At 38.4% G+C, this 21,895-nt stretch overlaps 1 protein-coding gene across 1 annotated transcript in view; it reads right to left on the bottom strand.

Annotated features, from left to right (window-relative positions):
- Nucleotides 1-21,895, bottom strand: part of MYO3B (myosin IIIB) — a 2,630,788-nt gene that overhangs the window by 441,682 nt on the left and 2,167,211 nt on the right. Inside the window, exons 23-24 of the mRNA XM_044075508.1 lie at nucleotides 17,764-17,827; nucleotides 1,831-1,960 (exon numbers count right to left, since the gene is read on the bottom strand). Of these exons, the coding sequence (XP_043931443.1) occupies nucleotides 1,831-1,960; nucleotides 17,764-17,827 (194 nt within the window). The remainder of the gene's footprint in view (nucleotides 1-1,830; nucleotides 1,961-17,763; nucleotides 17,828-21,895) is intronic.

The raw sequence follows: 21,895 nt of genomic DNA, 5'->3' as shown, positions 1-21,895 counted from the left end.
CAATGCCTTGCCATATTTTTCTGAAACAGCTGCATTTTGACTTGTTTTGGCTGCTACAACTGTGCATACTAAAAACTTAGAAAGTGTTCTCATCGCAGCTTGGTGCTTTACTCATTGCTCAAGGAACATTTAAAAAAAAAATTATTTTTCATATACTGTCATTGCATTCTGTTGGCGTTGAAATGACAAGCAATTTCTGTGTTAGATTTTTAACACAGAAATAAACATATTCGGTTATTTAACATTAGAAATAACATTTCTTTTATTAGAAACGCCTTTGAAATTCCGGTTATTGCAGACTCCTAGTTGAGTTGCACTGTTTATTTATTCATTTATTATTGATTCTTCATTATGCATTCGAGATGTGTACTCCTTACTACCTTTTCTGTTAAGGAATGGATATTATATTTGTATATACTTAGTTGCAAGCATTACTTCATTTTATTTTCTTTTTAATCACAAGATTCTGTATGAGTTTTGTTTTACCCTATGAAAAGTTGTTTGCTAAAATGTATTTTAAGGGAAACAAACAGTATTTACACTTGATTAGGTTCATGAATCTTCACTAAGACATTCTTGGTTACTTTTATCAAGTTCATGTTTCTTTTTTGAAAACTTTTTATGTTTGACACCCTGTCTACACTAAGTGGACATTTATTTATGCTTTTAATGTAATACAACTTTAAATGTGAAGGTATGTCAGTGGGTTCAATTAAGGCAGCTGTTTGTAATTTTGTAACACACACCCCTTTTTTGGGTTTTAAATTGTGTTTGATGATTTTTTCCTTTGTCTGAAGAAGTCTTCCTACTAAGGGAGACGAAAAGCGCTTTACTTTTACATTTCCTAATAAACCTTTGGAGTTTTACACCTGCTGGTTCGGAACCTTTTGGTTTGTTTTTTGACGGTTTGTTTTTCTTCAGTTTTGAAGCTGCTGTATTTAGACAAGTTTTGCTACAATGTCAATCCTCATTTTCTCCTTTTCACCCATGCTTGCACATCAGACTTGTTGCATTTTGTGTTATTTATAAAAAGGTATATTTTTTTTCTATAAATTCTACAATGCCATTTATAAAGACAGTGAAAAGGAATGGACCCAGTGAAGACCCATGTGTTGTGACAGTGGTAATAATTCTTTTCCCAGAATGAAATTCCTTTATTGTTACTCAATGTGTTCTAGTGTAAATCAGAGATTCTCAATACTGTCAGAATATAGGACACTCAAAGTATATATAGCCTGTTCAGTAACAGGCTGTGTTACCATGTGGAATGCCTTGTTATGAAGTCAAAGCAGGATCTTTGCAGTCCATCTTGTACAATACACTTACTCTTCTTCTTCTTCTTTTGGCTTTTCCCGGTTAGGGGTCGCCACAGCGGATCACCTGCCCGCTCAAGATTGGCAGTGGAGTTTTACGGTGTCGAGTTGCCAGCCTGATGCCCAACCTTCTGCAGAAGGCACACACACACACACACACACACACACACACACACACACACACACACACACACACACTCATGCCTAGGGCCAATTTAGAATGTCCAATCCACCTGCAGCATGTCTTTGGGATGTGGGAGGAAACCGGAACACCCGGAGGAAACCCACACGACCACAGGGAGGACATGCAGACTCTGCACAGAAGGCACCCCAGCCGAACTTACTCTACAATTAAAAATCTCAGTTTGATTTGCCCAGAAGACTTTCAACCTTCCCACCAATCAAAGCTCTGGAACACATTGACCTATGACCAAACTGATACATTAAGTAGAAACAGTGCATCTGCACTGCCTTTCTGGTTTGCTTACTTCAGAAAACAGTGTTGTAATGAACTTACCTTGATTTTGCTGAGTTTGTAAATGCTGATAATGTTTTGTGGCAGGATGGTTATTTGTAATAGAATGAATCTCACTGACTTGGCTTGAAGTTTCAAAAGGAAGGTTAGCTGCAGATACACCATCTGAAAACTAATGAATAATAAATATTTATTAGAATTTTGAGACAAGACAATTGACAGACTAATTTGCAAATATAACAAAAAATAAAGTATGACAGCTGATGAAAGCACATGCTCAATTTCCTGTTCTGTTAAAACAGAGATTTCAGCCCTGAATAGGACAAGATTATTTCAGTTTGAGTAACGTACCTTTCACCTGAGGAGATGATTGGGAAAGGTATAGCTGAATGACTGAACAATAGCTCTCCTTTCACAGTAAGAAGACATAGTACTTTATATCACAGACTTCTTCTCAGTCTCACTGGAGGCCGGAAACTAGTCCTTGATTTTAAATTAAACCAGCTGGTAGCAGTATCTGTGTATACTAAGTGTCAAACACTTGATGGCCAGTGGTCCTGCCTTTAACACAGTTTTCTAAAGGCAGTCCCCCCATTCATTTCATCTCATAATGTCAATCACTCTTGAAAATTCCTCCCACGAATTTCTGGTGTGGTGGACCTGCCCTGGATGTGCCACCATATGTCACCCAACCCTAGGCATTCTGCCAATTTTTATATTGCCAATTTCATGTTGAGCCATTTTATATCACTGTTTTCTCAAACATATTTATTCTTTACATGACATTTTTTCCATTCTCTGTGTTCTCTCCTCTGTTTTATTGACCTGTACCTCACTGGGGCATTCTGACATTTTATGTACATCCCAATCACCTGCTATGGCATTCAGGTTTCCATAATTATTCCTTGTTTTGACATCAAAGTGTCCTCTATCTCAATCTTGTGAGTTGTTTGCAAGCTTTCAGCTTTTTAGGGCATTATTTATTTTAAAAGTTGTGGCATGCACAAAAACCCTATGTAACAGACAATGCTGTTAGCAGAAGTTGGTACCTTATTTTAGCCCAAGCTTATAAAGCAAATGTGGAATGGTTTCTGTTTTTTTTTCTGTAGGACTGTCATGGAAGAAAAACAACCATTACCCTTGCACATTTTCACCACCTTCTTGTTCTATACCTACAGAGACTAAACCAGTAGATTGTAACACAGACTAATGAATAGACCATTTCATGCAGAGGTATTGGATAGTTATGCAGAATTTCATGACACAGGATGATAATATCAAATAATTCTGGGAAGAGGATAATATGCAGGGTTTTTCAAAATGGTTTGATCCATACTCTAGTACATCTGCATTGCCCGGCATAGCGCCAAATGCAAACAAGTATCACAATGGAGTTGGAAAAAATTAGTTTTATGCATGTACTACTGAAACTGGTGAAGCAAAAGCAGTTAAAGGGGTACAGAACCGACTCTCTTTCCCAGAGAAGGTAGAGCTGTATATATGAGCCAGAAGAATAATATTGCCAAAAGGATGTGAGCGCCTATGATGTATAAAACTGACAGCCTGGAAACTTGTGTATACTGTATCTTATTTGACACATTTCAGGCAATACAGAACACATGAATGGAATTTAATCAATTAGAATGCATCTTAACGGAGATTGATCATATGCATGAGCAACTAAGTGCTACAGTACATGCAGCTGTTAAAGAAACTGTCACATTGGGCACCAGTCAAATCTAATTTACAAGTCCTGTACAGAAAAGCTGCAGGTACCCTTACGACATGGGAAGTGCTGATGAGAATAATTGTTGTATACTGTGAGAACTGTTATAATGGGTATCTTATTGGTAACGTACACAATAAATACTGGAAAAAGCAATATGATGCTTTAGTCAGACAGTGACGAATGAAATAAAAAATAAATATATGTACACTGGGGTAAGGTGGTAAGCCTGGCCTTGACTATAAATGGTGATATGCTGGAAGCCTTAATAACTGATCTGCATTCAATATTGAAGAGCTAAACAACAGTTCACACTGCTGATCTCTGTCATTACTGTTTGTTATTATTGTTTAAGGCACGAGCTATGAACAGATGACATACATTTACTTACTTGACTGTTTTGGTTCTGCAGTATAAACATCTCTCTTTTTGTTGTTAAATAGTGGTGCATTCAAGAAAGCATCATGACAATTGTGAAAACATTTGGGAAACAGAAGTATAGCTTAGTACTTTATGAGTCATAACAAAATGTTAATACTTATGAAAAGAGATATGCATTTTATTTTAGTACATTGCTGAAGTCAAGCTGAATATGCTAAAAATGATTATATCCAGCAAATTCCGGGTAGTTTTATAGATGTGCAAAAGCTGTATAATATTGCTAAACGTAGTAGTAAAAAGATCACCAGCAGCCAGTCATCAACATTACACGATTCTTTCATCATACATAAACCTAAAAGAAAGTATTGTTTTATGAATACAATGGTTGTGAACAATAGTGTCAGGTCTTTCAAAGCACAATGAGAGGTTTCCACTAGTTTTAACAGTCATTAATGTCCTGTCCAAATGCGCATGAAGTAGGCATTAAACAGAAGTCTGGCAAGAGTTCCAGTTATGACGGGCTGCTAGAAAGTGCTAGTTCAGTACTGTCTAGAGATGAAAGTTGGAAAAAGTACAAATAAGGTATCATTTCGTATGCAGTTGTAAATACATGGCTCAAAAGTGACACTAGCAGTCTATGGATGTTTAAAGGGTAAGGAAAGAGGAACAAATCAGCAAAATACCTGTGACCAGTTCTGCAGGAGTAGTATTTATTTTTTAAGGTTAACTGAAAAGGAAAAGGTTGCAATGTTTTGCAGCTGCCACTGACCTACTGCTTTTGTGAGGCCACGTTTCTCACCCACCTACCCTCCCTCTCTTCCTTTGCTACTATTAAACTCAGTGGCTCTTCACTGGGCCATCCCTTTTGTATGTTTGACTTTGGAAGCTCCTCCCAGTCTCATCTTGTCTGCTTGTACTAGTGAGCACTAGAGGATTAAACTAGAAAGGCCCTTTGTTTAGTCTATTAAAACTTCAGTTACTCTCTCATTCATATCATCCCACTGTTTAATACACACTGCAATACACACAGAGTCATGGGTGCAGGAAACCTTTGGATGGGGGCAAGAACCCCCAGTTTCAACAGACTGCCCAATATGCCCTGAAACTGCCACCAGAGTAACAATTACACTAAAACATTTGTGTTGGAGATTACAAGGCAAGGTCAGGCAGCCTGAACATGATTTGGAGTGATAAATTATCTTTTTCTGGCTGTTTCAGAGGCATCATCATCATCAAACATTTTGGACAAAACCAAAAATGACAGGAGAATGAAGGCTCAAAACTTCGGACAAGTTTTAAATCTTACTCATTCATTTAAAAATTGAATAGAACAGTTTTTGCATCAACATGCATTTTCTGATTAAGAACAGTATGAAACTTTAATGTCTGGTACTAGTGACTGACTGTAATCCTATGCATACCTCTCAACTTTTGCTCAAGAATTGAGGCCAAAGCAAAAATAATGGGAGGATAAAGGGCCAAAATCAGGGACAGATTTTAAATATTGCTCTTATAAACTTAGAAAGCTGCTAGAATAACAGGTTTTGCATTAGCATACCGTTTACGAAGGATATGAACTCTCAGACTAAAATGTCTCATTATTTAGTGGGTTCATATCCCACTCAGTCAATATAGGGTAAGCCACCTCTAGTAGTAGACCCGTAACAAGCAGCATATCCCAAGGATCGGTCTTGGGGCCTCTACTGTTTAGGATATACTTTTCTGAGGTGCAAGCCAAAACTAGTAGTCAGTGGTTGACCAAGTTTGAAGATGACCGCCAGCTGGGCACTGTCATAAATTCACCTAGTGCTGTGAACATCCTCCAAAAGGGCATTAAACAAACTAATGGCTGGTGCCAGAAGCATGGCCTCAAACTGAAAGCCAATAAATGCATTATTATCCCCTTTGGGGAAAATGGTGTCCCTACTAATTATCACATTAATAACAATGTACTAAACATGCAACCAGTAGTGAGGGACTTGGACACCCAAGTTGATAGCAACCTGAATTTTTTTCCACCATGTTGCTTCTGTTGTACGGAAGGCTTTCTCCATGGCCCACCTCATAAGTAAGGGTATTTCATCCAGGAATAAGGAGGTCATAATATCCCTGTACTCATCCATTATCGTACCCATTATTAAGTACAATGGCCACTTCGGCATGTACCTTGCAAAGCACATGCAAAAGTTGGAGAGACCACAGAGGTTTCTGACCAGGAAAATCCAAGGTCTGAAACACCTGTCCTATACAGATAGGCTAAAAGCCCTTTCACTGTACTCACTACTTCTAGTAGCAGTGACAGTGGGCCACCTCTTACGTTCATTGGAACCATATCTATCCCTTTAAAACTGAACTCATGTTGAGGGTAGGTACTAGAAAAATTAGAACTAATTTGGCAACTCCGCTTGGATGCAAGTAGTTTCCCTCGGTTAAATGACTCTTTATCCATTAAGTGTATTTTGAAGCTTAAGAACCTAGCTAGATAACACTGTCCAATGTTGTTTAATAGTGCTGTTCATGGTTTTTTAAGTTGATTTAACACTGACTATAGAAATTTAGGTTTACATATATTGTATATATTTTATATATTTTTAATGCTTTTAACATTTTTACTATATAAATAACAATAAAAATAGAATTTAGCTTTTAACAGGGTATTTATTTTGGGAGAAGTGTTGGTTGATTACCTGCATTTTTGTACTGACGTTTTTACACTTACATAAGTGCTTTTTTGCTACCCATTTACTGAATTGCTGTTTTAAGTATTTAATCACCCTTAATTGTTTAATTACCAGTATTTATAAGCATTGCCATCTGAAAACACTTTGAAGACATTTTGTGATTCACACAGGATGAAAAGCAGTGGAAAGAGTGTTGCTTAACAATAAATTTTAGATTATTTTGCTGGACAGTGGCTTGTGTCGTTGGTTGCCCTTTCATTTGTTTCAGTTGTTTTTTGTCTTACTGCCTTGGATTGAACTGTTGTCATATGATGGTCAAAAGAGAGGGCGCTATCAGCCCACATATCTAGGTCCCTGACAAAATGTTCACTTTGTAGTTGTGTGTTAGCTATACAGTATGATGAGGGAGGGGAGGGGGTTGTCTACCAAAGGTGATACTACATTTTTTTAGCATTTAGTTTGAGCTCACTTTCAGTACACCAAGGGTTTACTAGGGAGAGTTCATTCAGAAGAGTTTGGGTGTCATACTGTGACTTAACAACCTCCAGTTTATTACAGTCATCTGCAAACTTTCTTATCCAGAGGTCTTGGCTGTCTACTTGGTGATCAGAGAAGTTAATACCAAAAAGGAGATGGTGCAACACTGAGCCCTTTATGGACACCACTGGTCGCTTTTACACTTATTGATGAGGCATCTACAACTTGCACTGTGTGGGCTCTCTATTTCAGTCAGTTTGCTACCCATCTTACCACATATGGATGGATTTTTACAGCAGTTAGCTTTTGCATGATGCCAGCATGCGGAAAGGTGTTGAAGTCCTTCAACACATTAAGCTACACCACAGCACATGTACTGCATGGCCACCATCTACAACCTCTGTAACTCTTGTGAAGACAATTACCAGGTTAAAAGAACAGGATCTACCATTCACAAAGTCAAACTGTTGAGGTTCATTTCAAGCAAGAGTCTTGATATCACAGTTTATAATTTTAGTGATAATACAACCCTTGATTTTGCAGTTGAGGCTTGTAAGGCTAATAGGACTTTAGCTATCCAGGTCAGTTGTAAGGCCACAGTTATTGAAGGGCATCACCACTGCAGTGCACCACTCATCAGGGATGAAAACGGTAACTAAACTTAACCAGCATGAGGACTGTGTCTGCCAGGATATGTTTTAAAACTATTATGCAACTTGATGTTACAGTGTTATAAAGTATTTTATAGAGAGTAATAAACCTTGTTGATAAGCCAGCTGGGTGATGTACTTGAATGGGACAGTCCATGCCAGTACTGAACATTCTGACTCTGGCCTTCGGTGGGAAAAAGGATCCCATTGGCTACTTTGCTGACCACTGTCCTCCCTGCATACCCCCATTGTCCCCTATACTTTCCTTCCATCTTGGTCTGGTGACACCATTCAGATTACTTTTCTTGTTTTCTCATACTTCATTGTACTGTTCCAATTTTTTGCATTGTTTCAATTTATCCCAAATGGTCAATATTACACCAGAGGGAATAATCAAATAAAGGCAGTGGACATCCCCACCCCCACCCCCACCCAGAAGCCATTCAGTTCTAGATGCTATGAGTTATATTTTAGAGCTTTTTTTCCAATGTTTTGAGTCAAAGATGGCCTGAACAAAAGTTGTGACCAAAGAAAGAAATTCATTCTTACTCTTCCATTTTCTTCCCGAATCCTTTCACCACTCCCTAAATGGCCAATAATGCAGTGTAATAACTGTGGGGGAAATAACAGAACTAAGCTGATAGTCTGGAGGCTGTTTGAGCCTTAGAAGAATTGGGATTCTAGATGATTTGAGGTACATTTTAATGCTTTCCCCCCCAGCCTTTTGTTACAACTATGGTCTGGCCAAAAATCACGACTAACTAAACAAACTCAGTCTTATGTTTTTTTCAAGGGGGAAATAAGCTGTACTCAAGGCTTAATGATCAAAGTTGACAAACAAGTAGTTTTCAATAAACTAAGATAAATGCTTGCAAATATATATAATCATATCTTAAAATTGTGTCTGTATCCCTGTTAAAAGAAAAAAACATAATCACCTTTTGTGTGTGTCTCTGTTATTAGATTGGGATGACCATGAATGTATAAATAGTCATATATTTGAAGTTACTGGTGCAAAACATCATACAGCTTGCCTCTTCTTTCTACCCGTAAGAGCTGCAGCCATCTGTGCATCCATCTGACAACCAGAATATAGTAGCATATTTTAACTTGTTAATCACAGATGCATATTCACAGTATGCATTCTTACCCTGACCCATAAAGTTAGCCACCTGTATATGCTTTTGATATGTGATTGTGAGAAAAGAGAAGAGAAATTATTGCAGTTGTATTCCAGCCTGTAGCTTCTAGGCAGTACACTGTCCTTATATACATTATAGTAATGTTATGTGCATACCCTGTGAGATATAATTGTCTGAAAAAGTTAGTGAAATAATGACAACACTGTCACAGCCCCACAAAAGCCACAGTGACCTTCTGTGCATAATACCTCTCTAAGGTTTAAATATGAAGACAATTAGAGAAATAATGACCATACGTTTCCTGGTCCCAAACAAGTTATAGTGACCTCTGTGCATAACTCTGAGGTTTAACTGCAAGGAGAATTTAAGAAATAATACTCTAATTGTCCCCATTTACCTGCCTCCACCATCCACACACAAACACATGCACAAGCTATTGCAACCTTCTGTGCATATTTCTGATCAGGTCCAGTTGTAGAACAGGTGAGTCAAGGGCAGAAGCCCTCAGTATGCCTGTGTCAAACTCCACTTCTATAACCTGTGCTGTGGACGTTGGCAGGATCTAGATGTTCTGTGATGCATTTAATGTCTTATTTTTGAAAGGTAATGACTTGTAGTGTATAGATCACTATTGTTATACTCTGAATTTAGGGAAAAAGGCATGCTTCTTAAGCATATTTCTGACATCAGAAAGGTTCTTAACAAGCCACTGTTAAGTACCTCTTACTACTGTTAAGCTCTAATCACCACAGTAGAGCACAACAATCAGTGATCACTGCAAAAAAAAAATGGGAAACTCTTAAACACTTCATTTGGACTGTTTCTGAAGTCTGACTGGTGTTTAACAGTACAAGTGAGGTGTTTAACAGCTTCTCAGCATTCTTCTGTGCTGGTCACTCTTGCTGTGTGGCCACAGTAAGTGTTACAGCACTACTGTACATTTTTGTCTAACTTTTGATTATGTGGCTACTACATACCATGCAGGTGCAACATTAGCTTCATTTGTACATTTCTATGAAATTTCTGACACATTTTCTGTCACAGATATGATTATGTTATGGTAGTAGACCACTAAAAATGTCTTCTTATATTATAAAGTGCCCCTTTTGCCTTCCACCCCCTTCCCCAGCCTTCAGCATCTTCCAGCATCCCTGCATACAGTATTTTGTTCCATCCTACATTTGAAATCTCAAACATGTGGGCAAGCCTTCCAAGTACTGGTAGCTTAAAAACCACATCTTAGGAATTGGCATGGGATTAGTGCTTCTGTTTAGGTGATGTTGAGAGAAGGAGCAGAGGAACATTATCTTCTAGCCTTCCTAGAGACCACCAATCACTGGAAACCCTGAAAATTGCTTCTTACGAGCCAGCTAGGTATCAGTAAGACTGTTTTGCACTTGGTAAGAGGAGGAGCTCAGACACTGATTTCTGGCCATCTCTGGCTAGTGTGTGTAAAGGATTTTCCTGATTGGTCTTGTTTTGGACCATTATGCAGTTTAACTCTGTATATGATTAGTTTAGAACATGAAATCAGCCAGCATATTTTTGAGATGTAAGTGGAAACCAAAATGCCTGGAGAAAAACATTGACACATGGGGGGAGCACATACTACACACACGCAGTGAATAGAGGTCAGGAATGAATCCTATATGCCTCAATAAAACTGCACTTTTACAAAGCAATTTACTTTGCAGACTATGGAACACCTTTTCATGAAGAGCTACATTTTGTAAGAACTTCTTTTAGTGTACATGTTTTTTTTATTTCTACATGCTGCATTTGTTCAAAGAATAAGCAACTTTAATGAAATATTCATTTGAACTAGTTGTCTTTAACTTCTTGAGATTTGAAGGTCTGTTGCAGGATGAGGCTGGAGTTGGGGTTGATGCAATCAAAAGGTATATATTATTAGCAGTCCAGACACTGGGAATCATCTGGAATCAGACCATTACTGTCCTGGTACTACCACAAAATGGTTGTGCACAACAAGCCATATGAAGGCTTCCACATCTAGCTGAAATAATGAGATTTGAAACCTGCATGGTCTGATGTGTGTGTGTGTGTGTGTGTGTGTGGGGGGGGGGGTTATTTCCAGATGATTTCTAAATTACTGTTCTGTCTTTACAAAATTAAAATCCAAAATACATTTCTTACCTGATCCAGAACATTTCCATTCATCAAGTAGCTGTACTTGGGAAAAATATTGCATATATTCTGTGCACATTGACATGCTTTTCCTGCAGCCTAACCTCACAAATTCCTGAACAGAAGGTCATGCAGAATATGCTTCTACATTGCTGTCAGTATTACTGAGAAATCTTGAGATTATTTCATTGGCAAACACAACAGAAACCTATTTTTAAACCACTTTTAAGGAACATTTAATGCCTTTTTTATCCTATGCCTTTGCTAAAAATGAAATCGGTACTTTAAGAGATACTAATGCCTTTGATCGCCATTTTTGTTCAGAGATCTGACTCTTTCTTAAAGACAGCAACTGCAGTGGAGGAACGTCCTTTTCCCACAGAATGCAGCAGTAGCACTGGAAATTATTTATATTAGTAGAGATACAGGTGGCACAACCCGCTGCCATGGGGGTAATTTTGGGGGGGGGGGGTTCTGCCCCACACAAAAATAACTTTTGTCTATGTTGAAAATAAACATTTGCAAAAGTCATCATTTGATGAGTGGGTTTATACCTATTGCAAACAACAAAACAACATTGCCTTTATTGTGCATTCTGAACAGCGTAACAGTTATGAATGTATGAATTGATTTATACGTTATTTTTTACTGGCCAGAATTCTTGGCACTGCTAGCTACTTGCACACTTAAAGAAATTCTGCTGCTCTCAGCTCCAAGGCACTTAAAGATGGAATCCTGTGTGTCATTCAGGATACCCAAGTATAAGAAGGAATCCCAAACATTGGCGGAGTTAGCCAAAGAGAAGAAAAGATCGATATTTCATTCCAGGTCTTTTTCTTTCAGATGGTTGTAGGTTTTAGCTGCAGCTAAGTATATTCTTTAACAGAGAATGGAGGGTGAGGCTCCTATACCTGTGTGTGCTGCTTCACTGGCTAGCTGGGTTCCACTATCTGAGCTGGTATCGTATACACAAGCAATCATAACCCATGATCTCAAGGTGTCAAGTTATGAGCAACTGACAAAACATAAGAAGCAATAAAACTATTCTATTGTATGAGGAGCCAAGCCTTTCTACATCCCCATATATGGTACAGATGTTATTAGTCTCACTCCAAGGTCACTGCACCTCAGAGAAATAATGATCACTTGCAGGTAATGCCAAAGTTGCTGTTCTTCTTTCCTGGGAGGCTATGAGATCAGAGGGCATTTTTATCATACTTTGCTTCGAACATAAACTGTTCATTCTTAAGTGAGGAACAGCACATGAGCTATGGCCAGCTTGTATTGCTATGCTCCAGCAACAATGATACAAGGGCATGCGATGCAAGCAATTCACTGTAAGCTGGCTAGCAGCTACAGATGTGCTGCTACACATATATGGCAATCACATTCATAGGAGTATGCTATGATGAACACGGAACATCATATCATGAGTAACTCTGTTTGGAAAGGGCAAGTCTGGCTCTTCCAAATTCATTCATTTAATAATGCATTCCTTCCCCTAGCAACAGAACCCCCCACCCCAGGGGCAGCCATGGTGGTGCAGTGGTTAGCATTTCTGCCTTACAGCAAGAGGTTCTCCGGTTCGATCCTTGGCTGGGGTGCCTTCTGTGCAGAGTCTGCATGTCCTCCCTGTGGTTGCGTGGGTTTCCTCCCACATCCCAAAGACATGCTGTAGGTGGAATGGACACTCTAAATTGGCCCTAGGTGTGAGTGTGTGCATGTGTGTGCCTTCTGTGGAAGGTTGGGTGCCGGGCTGGCAACTTGACACTGTAAAACTCCACTGCCAGTCATGAGCAGACAGATGATCCACTGTGGCAACCTCTAACTGGGAAAAGCCAGAAGCAACAGAACATCCCTTCAAGTCAACTCTTCTCTCCTCAGGCATGGTAACCTAAAAGTAGGAAATACTCATAAGGCCATGTTATCTGCAGAGGGAGAACACACCTGCCAAGAGGGTTACAGTAAGATCTCACAGCTTCCACTTGAAGGACAAATAGGCCTATTTAAGAATAATGAAACAGAGAAGTCAGTGCTGGAAGCAAGGGCTTACAAGACACGTTACTATTATTTCTACTGTTACTACTCCTTCTTGGCATGCATGCAAACAGCCACTTACACTTTAATCAGTTTTAGAGAGGCAGACTATCTGTGCCCCATTCTCCATTTCTCACAACCTTCTCTGCATTTCTTGCTTTTTCTGTGAGTTAGGTGTAAAATGAAACATAATAATTAGCATAAGACAGGGCCTTCTGGAAAGCAATAAACTGCTGGTGGCAACAGTTATGAGCAACCTCTTGTAAGGGCATCAAGCATCAGACAGGGATGTGTGATGGCTTTATCACCTATTTCAGTTTTGGACTCATTATATAAACCTACATCACAGGCAACAAGACATTATGACTGAGTAGCTGAAAGTGAATGAGGGAGCAGCTACTGAGCTAAATAATGTGTTGGCTTCTGCAGACGGTGCTTGCTTCTTTAATGGGATTTACAAGGCATGGAACCAAATATATATATATATATATATATATATATATATATATATATATGTGTATAAATATCTATATATATATATATATATATATATATATACACACACACACACATGTATATATAATATAATATAGTAATGATTTGGAACTGTGAAGGCAGCTGAAAAGGTCAGTGAGTTCCTGACATATAACTTAAAAGAAATTTATTTCCTTGATAAATGGACTTACAAAATGGGTATGCAGTTTGCATTGCATTCTGAAGGAAGATAGCAGCTTTCGTTTTGATAATACCAGCTGCAGAGTGATGAGTTCCTTTAAGGCAGAAATGAAATAGCAGGGTTACTACAAGGCTTTTGTTTTACGGTCTGTGAATCACCTCATTAACTCATCCTACAGGTAAATGACACTTTTGTACAGCAGGTTCCAATAACCAGGCCACGTCTAATGAAATATGGCAAGCAAAATACAAACCATGGTTGCCACTGCAACATCAGATTAGCAGGCCCCAAAACAGTTAGCATATGCTGGTTAAAAAAGTGAGTGTGCAAAATAACTCATAAGAAATGTTCATACCAGTGTCAGTGAGGAGAAACTGCCTCCAGAAAACATTGTGCTGTAGATGTTAATGGGAATGGGTGGGAAAAATGGAACAGTATGACCTGCAAAGTACTCTCGTATCTCAATGGAATACTGACAATAGTTGTATGCCATGTAGTGGCATAGCAGATATTCTGCCTCCCAATATACACATACAAACACACAAAAACATACACACACAATTAGTGATGAAACGAAAACAAGTATCATGGGGATGGAAAACTAGTTCTGAACCAGTGACTTCAGGTGGGCTGATTCTAATGCTGAGTAGCTGATTTTTAAATTTGCTAGAGGTTAAAGTGAAAGGAGTAGCTCTCAACATGCCAAATGTATTGCTGTAGAACTGATGCCACAGCTTTGATGGATGGAGTCCGGTAACTTCCACATGCCCAATGGACTGTCTGTGTATAATACTTCAAAATGTAGAAAACATCAATGAGTATTTTAAAAACAGTTACAAAGGGAAAAAAAAGCACACACACAGTATGGAAGATTTATCTTTCTTACTGTCACCCAGAGGTGTGATATGGGGATTAAAAGAGCATTTGAATACATACATAAACTAGAAAGATGAAGGCTCTGCACCTGGCTTTTGATAGTGAGTACAGAGACAGATACCACAGATGAAATACTATATGAGACATTAAAAAATAATTGTAGTCATTGCCAGCGGTTTAACTCTAATCTTTATGTATTGAGATGAAGTTACTAATCAAAGGGTCTGTCTGATCTGACTGTACTAAGGGATAAATCTATAAATTCTTCAGCCATTTTGTTCTCTGATGCATGCATCTATGCAATCCCTCCTGATCCCCTGACAGCGAAGTAAGCCATATGACTGCACTACAGTTTTATTTACTTGAATATGGCCTGGATAGTGCCTGAAAAATCAAATGCTGGATTACCAAATAAATGCACACTTTTGAGTGTGTGTGTGTGTGTGTGTGTGTGTGTGTGTGTGTGTGTGTGTGTGTGCGCATGTGTCTGTGTGTGTGTGTCTACCGTATTTCTCCATAAATAAGACCTAACCAGAGAATAAGGCCTAGCATGGTTTTCCAGGGTGGTCATGATATAAGCCCTACCCCAAAAATAAGCCGCAGTTAAGATAGTCAACAACACACAACAGATGTGTTGAATTATAAGATAATAATATTATTGACACCTGTTGACTGAGGTTATCGTGCTCTGCTTGCCATTTTCAGCCAATCGGACACCCATCTTCTTCTCTTTGCAGAAAGTCGTAAGATTCTTTCCCCGGGAGTCCTCCACGATTCTTACTATAACCCTAATCCTCACTCACACTTGACGTTTGAGATCCCTTAATGTCGATTTGGATACATGAATAAAGGTAAATTTTTGTACATGAATAAATAAGGCTTCCCCTGATAATAAGCCCTAATACCTATTTCGGCGGGGGGGGGGGGGGAGTATAAGATCCGGTCTTATTTTTGGGGAAATACAGTGTGTGTGTGTGTGTGTGTGTGTACATGAATAAATGTAGATTGTTGTATGGGGGGGGGGGGTAAATAAGGGATAACTACAAAGTAAGGCCACTAGTTCCCAGACTTCATTTTTATAACTTTCCATCATTCTTCTCTTACGTTTTGGGTAAGGAATAAAGAAAGCATCACCACTCAAAAAGTGGCAGTTATTCACCTGTTTTATTCCCCTCCTCCAATACATGTGTATTGAAATGTTTTTGCACTTAATGTTAAGCATGAAATATCGCACTATGAAAGCCAAGGTGTAGATATTCTGAAGTTGAAATGTTTGTTGCACTGTTTATGTGTGTGTGTGTGTGTTTGTGTGTGTGTGTGTGTATATATCTATATATATATATATATATATATATATATATATATATATATTTATATATTTATATATATATATCTATATATATATATATATATATATATATATATATATATATATATATAGATAGATAGAGAGGGATGGGTTCCATTTGGCTGACAGTGTTTTAGGGGCAAATGAATTTTCGGTTTATTGAACAAGCCTTTTGTCAGATATGTGTTTTGTCGAAACAGGTAAGTGGGGTGGGTTGGTGTGTGTGTGTTTTTGTGAATGTGTGGGTTAGGTAAGGGAATATATTAGGGCTGTGTATGATTGTGAGTGGTTAGGGTTAGTCTAGGCTTAGGTTAGGGGATGCATTTACAGTGCACGCGTGTGTGTGCATGAGTAGGTGTAGGTGTGCATGCATGGAAAGTGTCTGAGCTGTTTTGTGTAGTGATAGTGTTATGAGGAAAGTGTTTTTTAATTTAAGATGCATGTTAAGATTAGCACGCTTTATTAAGATGGGCAGACAAGTGAAGCACCCCTGACACTGCTCCTAACCATAAAATCCATCTCAAATAAAAAAAAGTAAAAATTCCTATAACACTACCACTATTCAAATAAATTTGAGATGAATTTAGTGGGTTTTGGGATAGTGCATCAGAAATGGAAATGTATTTAATTTTTTGATGTACTGACTGTTGACGTATTGTATTAGGGTTTGGTTGCTGTTTTCTTTGTCAAACAAGTTATAGGACAACCAGTCATTATAGAACCATACAGACACACATACACACACACACACACACACATATATATATATATATATATATATATATATATATATATATATATAGAGAGAGAGAGAGAGAGAGAGAAATTAGTGCAATTGGCATCAGCCCCCTTTTCCCCATTTGTTTTTTTACATAAGGTCGGGGAGCCACATCAGCAGTGACCATCATCTATAGCCAGTACTCACAACTGAGTAGCTACTATATATAAATATAGTCAGATAAATAGATAGATGCACTTGAAGTGACCATGTTTTCTGAATAAAAAAAAATATAAAATGGGAATGCTACAAAGATTTATTTCACACTGATAAAACTGCAAGAGTGTATTTCTTGTGCATGTCAAAGTTTTCCACATTCTAATTTCACAGGTTTTGACTAAAGAAAATATTAACCGTGTGCAGGCATGCTAAATGTACTACATTACTTTATCTGTGGATAGGTAAATTTTTATTCAGTAATGCATAAATAACAATCTATGTTAATTTCTGCACATATTTTAAATTGCATTTTTATATAGAAACAGCTAAAGGAAAATACTAATGTCCTTAACATTTCTAAGTACATCCTCTCAAGGATTTTGCTTTTTTAATCTTACATATGCTCAGCAGAGTTACTGGCAAAAGCTGCACATTTTCTTCATTTCATCCTTTCAACATCAAATGGTAAGCAGCAAAAATTGGATCAGACTTCAAAGACTGCGCCGTGCTCCAAGTCACAGAGTGACTCTTCCATTTCACATATTGAATTCGAGCAGCATATCAAAGTTCTACCAAAGAACCTCAGGTCCTTAGGAAAAAAGAAGGTCTAAGATCTGTAGAAAGCAAAATGCATGCACAAATCACCTCAGGGAGAAGCTATTATTTATTCTCAGCAGCAAATTTCCAGCCTTTTGATTCTCTTATACACAACCTCCCTGTCTCTGCACAAAAAATAAAGTTCTTAGCAAGCAGTCTTATGCCTTGGGAGCTTCAAAACATGACTGTGTCAGTTTTATGTTCAGGTAGCTGTGGTGCCTGGGTGTACTTCAGAAATGTGAAGTAAGATTTTTTTTTTTTTTTGCAAAAGTGACCAGTTTAACATATTTTTGTTACATTACCTTTTCTGTCATTTTACTGGAGACATCTGGCCTGCTGGAATTTCTTCCTTTACCATGCGTCTGCCTAAATATTTAATGAGATATTAATTGGTTACATATTTATAAACTGATCTTTCACAGTTACAGATAACAACGTACTTGTAGTTTGAACAAAGTATACACACCATGTCTTTTATTACTCTGTCACTGTTTTAATAAGAAGCAAAACAGACTTGCCAAAGTATAGTTTTACCCTGGTAGCCATCTATCTCTCTTTTTCTGGAGACAGGCTTTAAGAGTGAAAGAACATGTGTCATTTGTATCTGAATGTAGTTTACCAATAGCAACACACACTGTTAAGGAAAACTATTGTACAAACATGGAGGATGTTGAAAATAATTTGAAGCAAATTCAGTTTAAGTGCTGCCATGGTAAATTTGCTAGTGAGAACAGCATATACCAAGAAAACTGTGTAGTGATGATTCCTAACTAACTCATTTATTTCAGAAAAATACGAAAACACCTACCTTACCTTTTTAACTAACAATTTATCTAAGTAAAGCGTTATGAATAATTACTGATCTGTCCTTACATCCAGTAAGATTTTTATTTTATAAAACCTACTTCCAGATAAGTAAGCTAGTACACTTAAAAACAATAGAATTATATGGCAGTCTAGAAAACAGTACAGCTATTTGGAGTCCTGTATATATGAGCAACTTTCTGCCTTTCAGAGGTATCATTTGATGCCTTGGGTGGCAAAATGAACATGTGATACTGTTACCTTTTGTTAACAATGTATGTATAACTGAAGGCACTAACAGCTGCAGTTCTACCATAACTGTGAAAAATAAATTGCAATTGACAAATAAGTGCATAGAATCCCAACATTTTCTTTAATGCCCCTAATGCATTTTTTGCAAGGTGGCTTTAACTCCTGCTCCTCTGACATGTGGCCCACTTGGAGCAAATGCTGGAAAATATATTTTATTAACACACACACACACACACACACACACACACACACACACACACACACACACACACACACACACACACCTACTTTCTTTTTTCTGAAATAAGTTGTAGCCATTAAGTAAATATTTATTTATTGCATTCCTAAAGCTTCTTTAACTTATGCTGTAGCCCTTATACCTGAGTGAAACAAATATTGGAGAGAATTTGCTGACCCTTGCATATACTGAATGGCCGGCAGATTTTTGAAATGAGACTGTCTCTTGAAAAATGATTAGAATACTAGGAAGGAGGCAGAAAGCTATACCATGGAGCTACAGTAGGCCAATCATATTGTTAAATTGCTTTCAAGCATGTAAAAAATAGTAAATGAAAGCTCAGATGCAGAAAAGCATACTACTTTTGAACATGAAACCAGAATTTTAGGCAAAGAAGAATGCTGCTGCATGGATTTTGAAGCTAAGGTATTAAAATATATAAAATTGCAGTCAGATTTCTTCAGGCTAAGCAGGCATAAAAATGTGGTTAATGACCTTTGAAATTGGTAGTACCCATACAGTACCCTAGACACTTCAGATGGGCTGAAGGAAAAGCATAACCCAAATTCTCTGAATATCTGTTGGAAGATTTTCTATGCAAAAAATAAACAAACAAGTGGATTATTTCTAGGCCTAATAAACTAAACACTAATACTATATATTGGAAAAAGTAAAGGATATCAATACATCAAATATCAGGTGGTCTGAAATGCACAGGGTATTATCTTTAATGTATCTCCAGGCCACTTAGGCAGCTACCACAACTCCCACATTTGGCACATGTGTGAATTATATCAGTGTCTGTGAGATGGATGACATTCCCCAGGGCTATGTTATTGACAATACTGAATATTTCATGGATCCCTGGTTGATGACACCTTTCAGTATTCCACAGACCATGACAGACAATGGATACAACTATGTCCTGTCACAAACCTAGGTCATCGTACAGTATGTTTGTGATGTGAGTTAATGACGACTCACCTTTATTTACTGAATGTACCTGGTGGTGCCCTGCAATACGATCCCTGCACATGTGCTAAAATATTCTCCCACTGTGCAATGCTATACAACATTGTATTGAAGAAATAGTTGCAGCAGGGAGTCTATATGCAGAGGGATCATCTCTTACTACACCAGGAATTGGAAGGTGAGTCAGATACAGAGTCAGTGAGGTCTCAAACTGCAGGGGGAGACCATGCCAGAAGGAAATGGGTACAGTACATCATGGCATTGAGAAACAGGCAGCAGTTGGTAAATGATGCAAGCAAACCCATGACCTGACTGTGCTTAATCATGCATAGGCTGGACACACTGTGCAACATACACAGGCAACACATGTAACCAAGTAAAAAAGGGCATGGCATAATTATCATTTGCACAGGTGGCAGAGGGAGCAGAAGAGTACAATGTCTTCTGCAGTGAAATATATGGGTGCTGCAGAAACTGAAAATAACATTGTACCATGTGGGTTCTGAGTGATAGTAGATGGGATAATTACACAATGCTCTGTGAAGGGCCACTCTCACTGGGTGTGTGTGTCTGTATTCATGTGTTGAAATGAAGGCAGTAGTATGGGTATGCTGGGACACAGCCTTGGCAGGTGTTGCAGTGCTGTGGCTCACACTTGCATACCGATTCATGGCATACACTGAAGATGTGCAGGCATCCTAAATGACTGAAGTGGGGTTAGCCTGTACCTATACAAAAGCCCTTGACATTCACTGGGTTAAAGATATTGCCACAGCTTGTTCTGGGGTAATGAACTTCCCATGCAGTATACGAGCACCAGTACACACACCCACGTGGTCAACTTCATGCCCTGGAGAGACTGTTGCAAACACTGAGGAATGAGCCTTAGAAGTTGACAAATGTCCTAAACTTTATGGGTCAACTTGTCCACAGGCACAAAAACTGTGTTAATAGCTCAAGTAGGGGATCTGGTTTTCACAAACCCTGCGTCCAGCACTGGTGCTGTATTCCCCGACTGTGCCAGCTGTTCTCCATCATCATAATTGGAGTCAGATTGTTCTCTAGCATCATGAAGTGGAACGTCTACAGCAGTGGAGCCAGACAGAACATCAAATGTGAAGACACCTAAGTATAATCTATCTCCTACACTTTACTCCCACTGAAGATTTAATAGACACAGTGAATATTGGCAATAATGAAAAAGTTACTCTTATTATGTGCAGTTGCCCTTGTTGCCAATTGAAGCCTTGAAAAACCTATATTACAGTAAACACATGAATTTAGTGTCAAGACTATCCTGTAATGCTGTTTTAAATATTTTCTGTAGGTTTGACCTCTGATGTCACTGTGAATATATATTTAGTATTGTCTTATTCTTTTATTTATTATTAAATATATTTAAACCTTTCATTGTAGCTGATCTGTGTAGAGATATTTATGTTTTGAGAGTACTTGCATGTTTATTTGGTGACACTGTGTGGGCCACTCCTAACAGCCTTGTTCTTGGTCAAACTACCATTTGTGCTAATAATAACATTACACAGTAAGACTGGACACCCTTTGTTAAGGGCCTTAAAGTAGCTGATAAGGAGTGACTGTCTGGAGGCAGGAAAAACTACCTTATAGTCTGGGCAGAAGGGGGCATAGCTAGTAAACATGTGCCAGCCTTTCCCAGGTGTGTGTGCATGCAAATCAAACCTCAAAGAGTGTGTGTGTCAGCTACTTGAGTAGGGACATGAAGCACTGTTTGGACAGAGAGGGTGATGGAGGTCTTAGCTTGGTCACTCAGATGAGATCTCAACTCTATAGCTGTGTCAGTGGGGAGTTTCATTGGGGATCTGGAGAAAGGTAGAGGAACTAGCCCTGGACTGACTGTGGTCTCTGTGTGCTCTTAAGGGAAACTCTACTTGATGCAGAGAGCTGCATCTGGAAATACTGTGTGTGTACTTGTCAGTCTCTCAGTGAATGTCCTCCACTGTTGCCAGTGGTGAGGACTGAGGCTCCTTGATTACTGGCCCAGTGGTGGGATGTCACATTATTGGCTGGCAGTGGTGGGATCACCAGATCACTTAGTGGGATTCAGTGGTATGGATATTGAACTTCTGTAGCCTGTAAACAGTGGTCACTAAAGAAGGTGTTTGTATTCTCAAGCAGCTACACAGTAGACA

This window comes from Protopterus annectens, chromosome 6.part1 (assembly GCF_019279795.1).
Source record: "Protopterus annectens isolate FY-2018-M chromosome 6.part1, PAN1.0, whole genome shotgun sequence".
In the NCBI taxonomy this organism is placed as follows: Eukaryota; Metazoa; Chordata; order Ceratodontiformes; family Protopteridae; genus Protopterus; species Protopterus annectens.
This window is presented reverse-complemented; position numbering and strand designations above follow the sequence as displayed.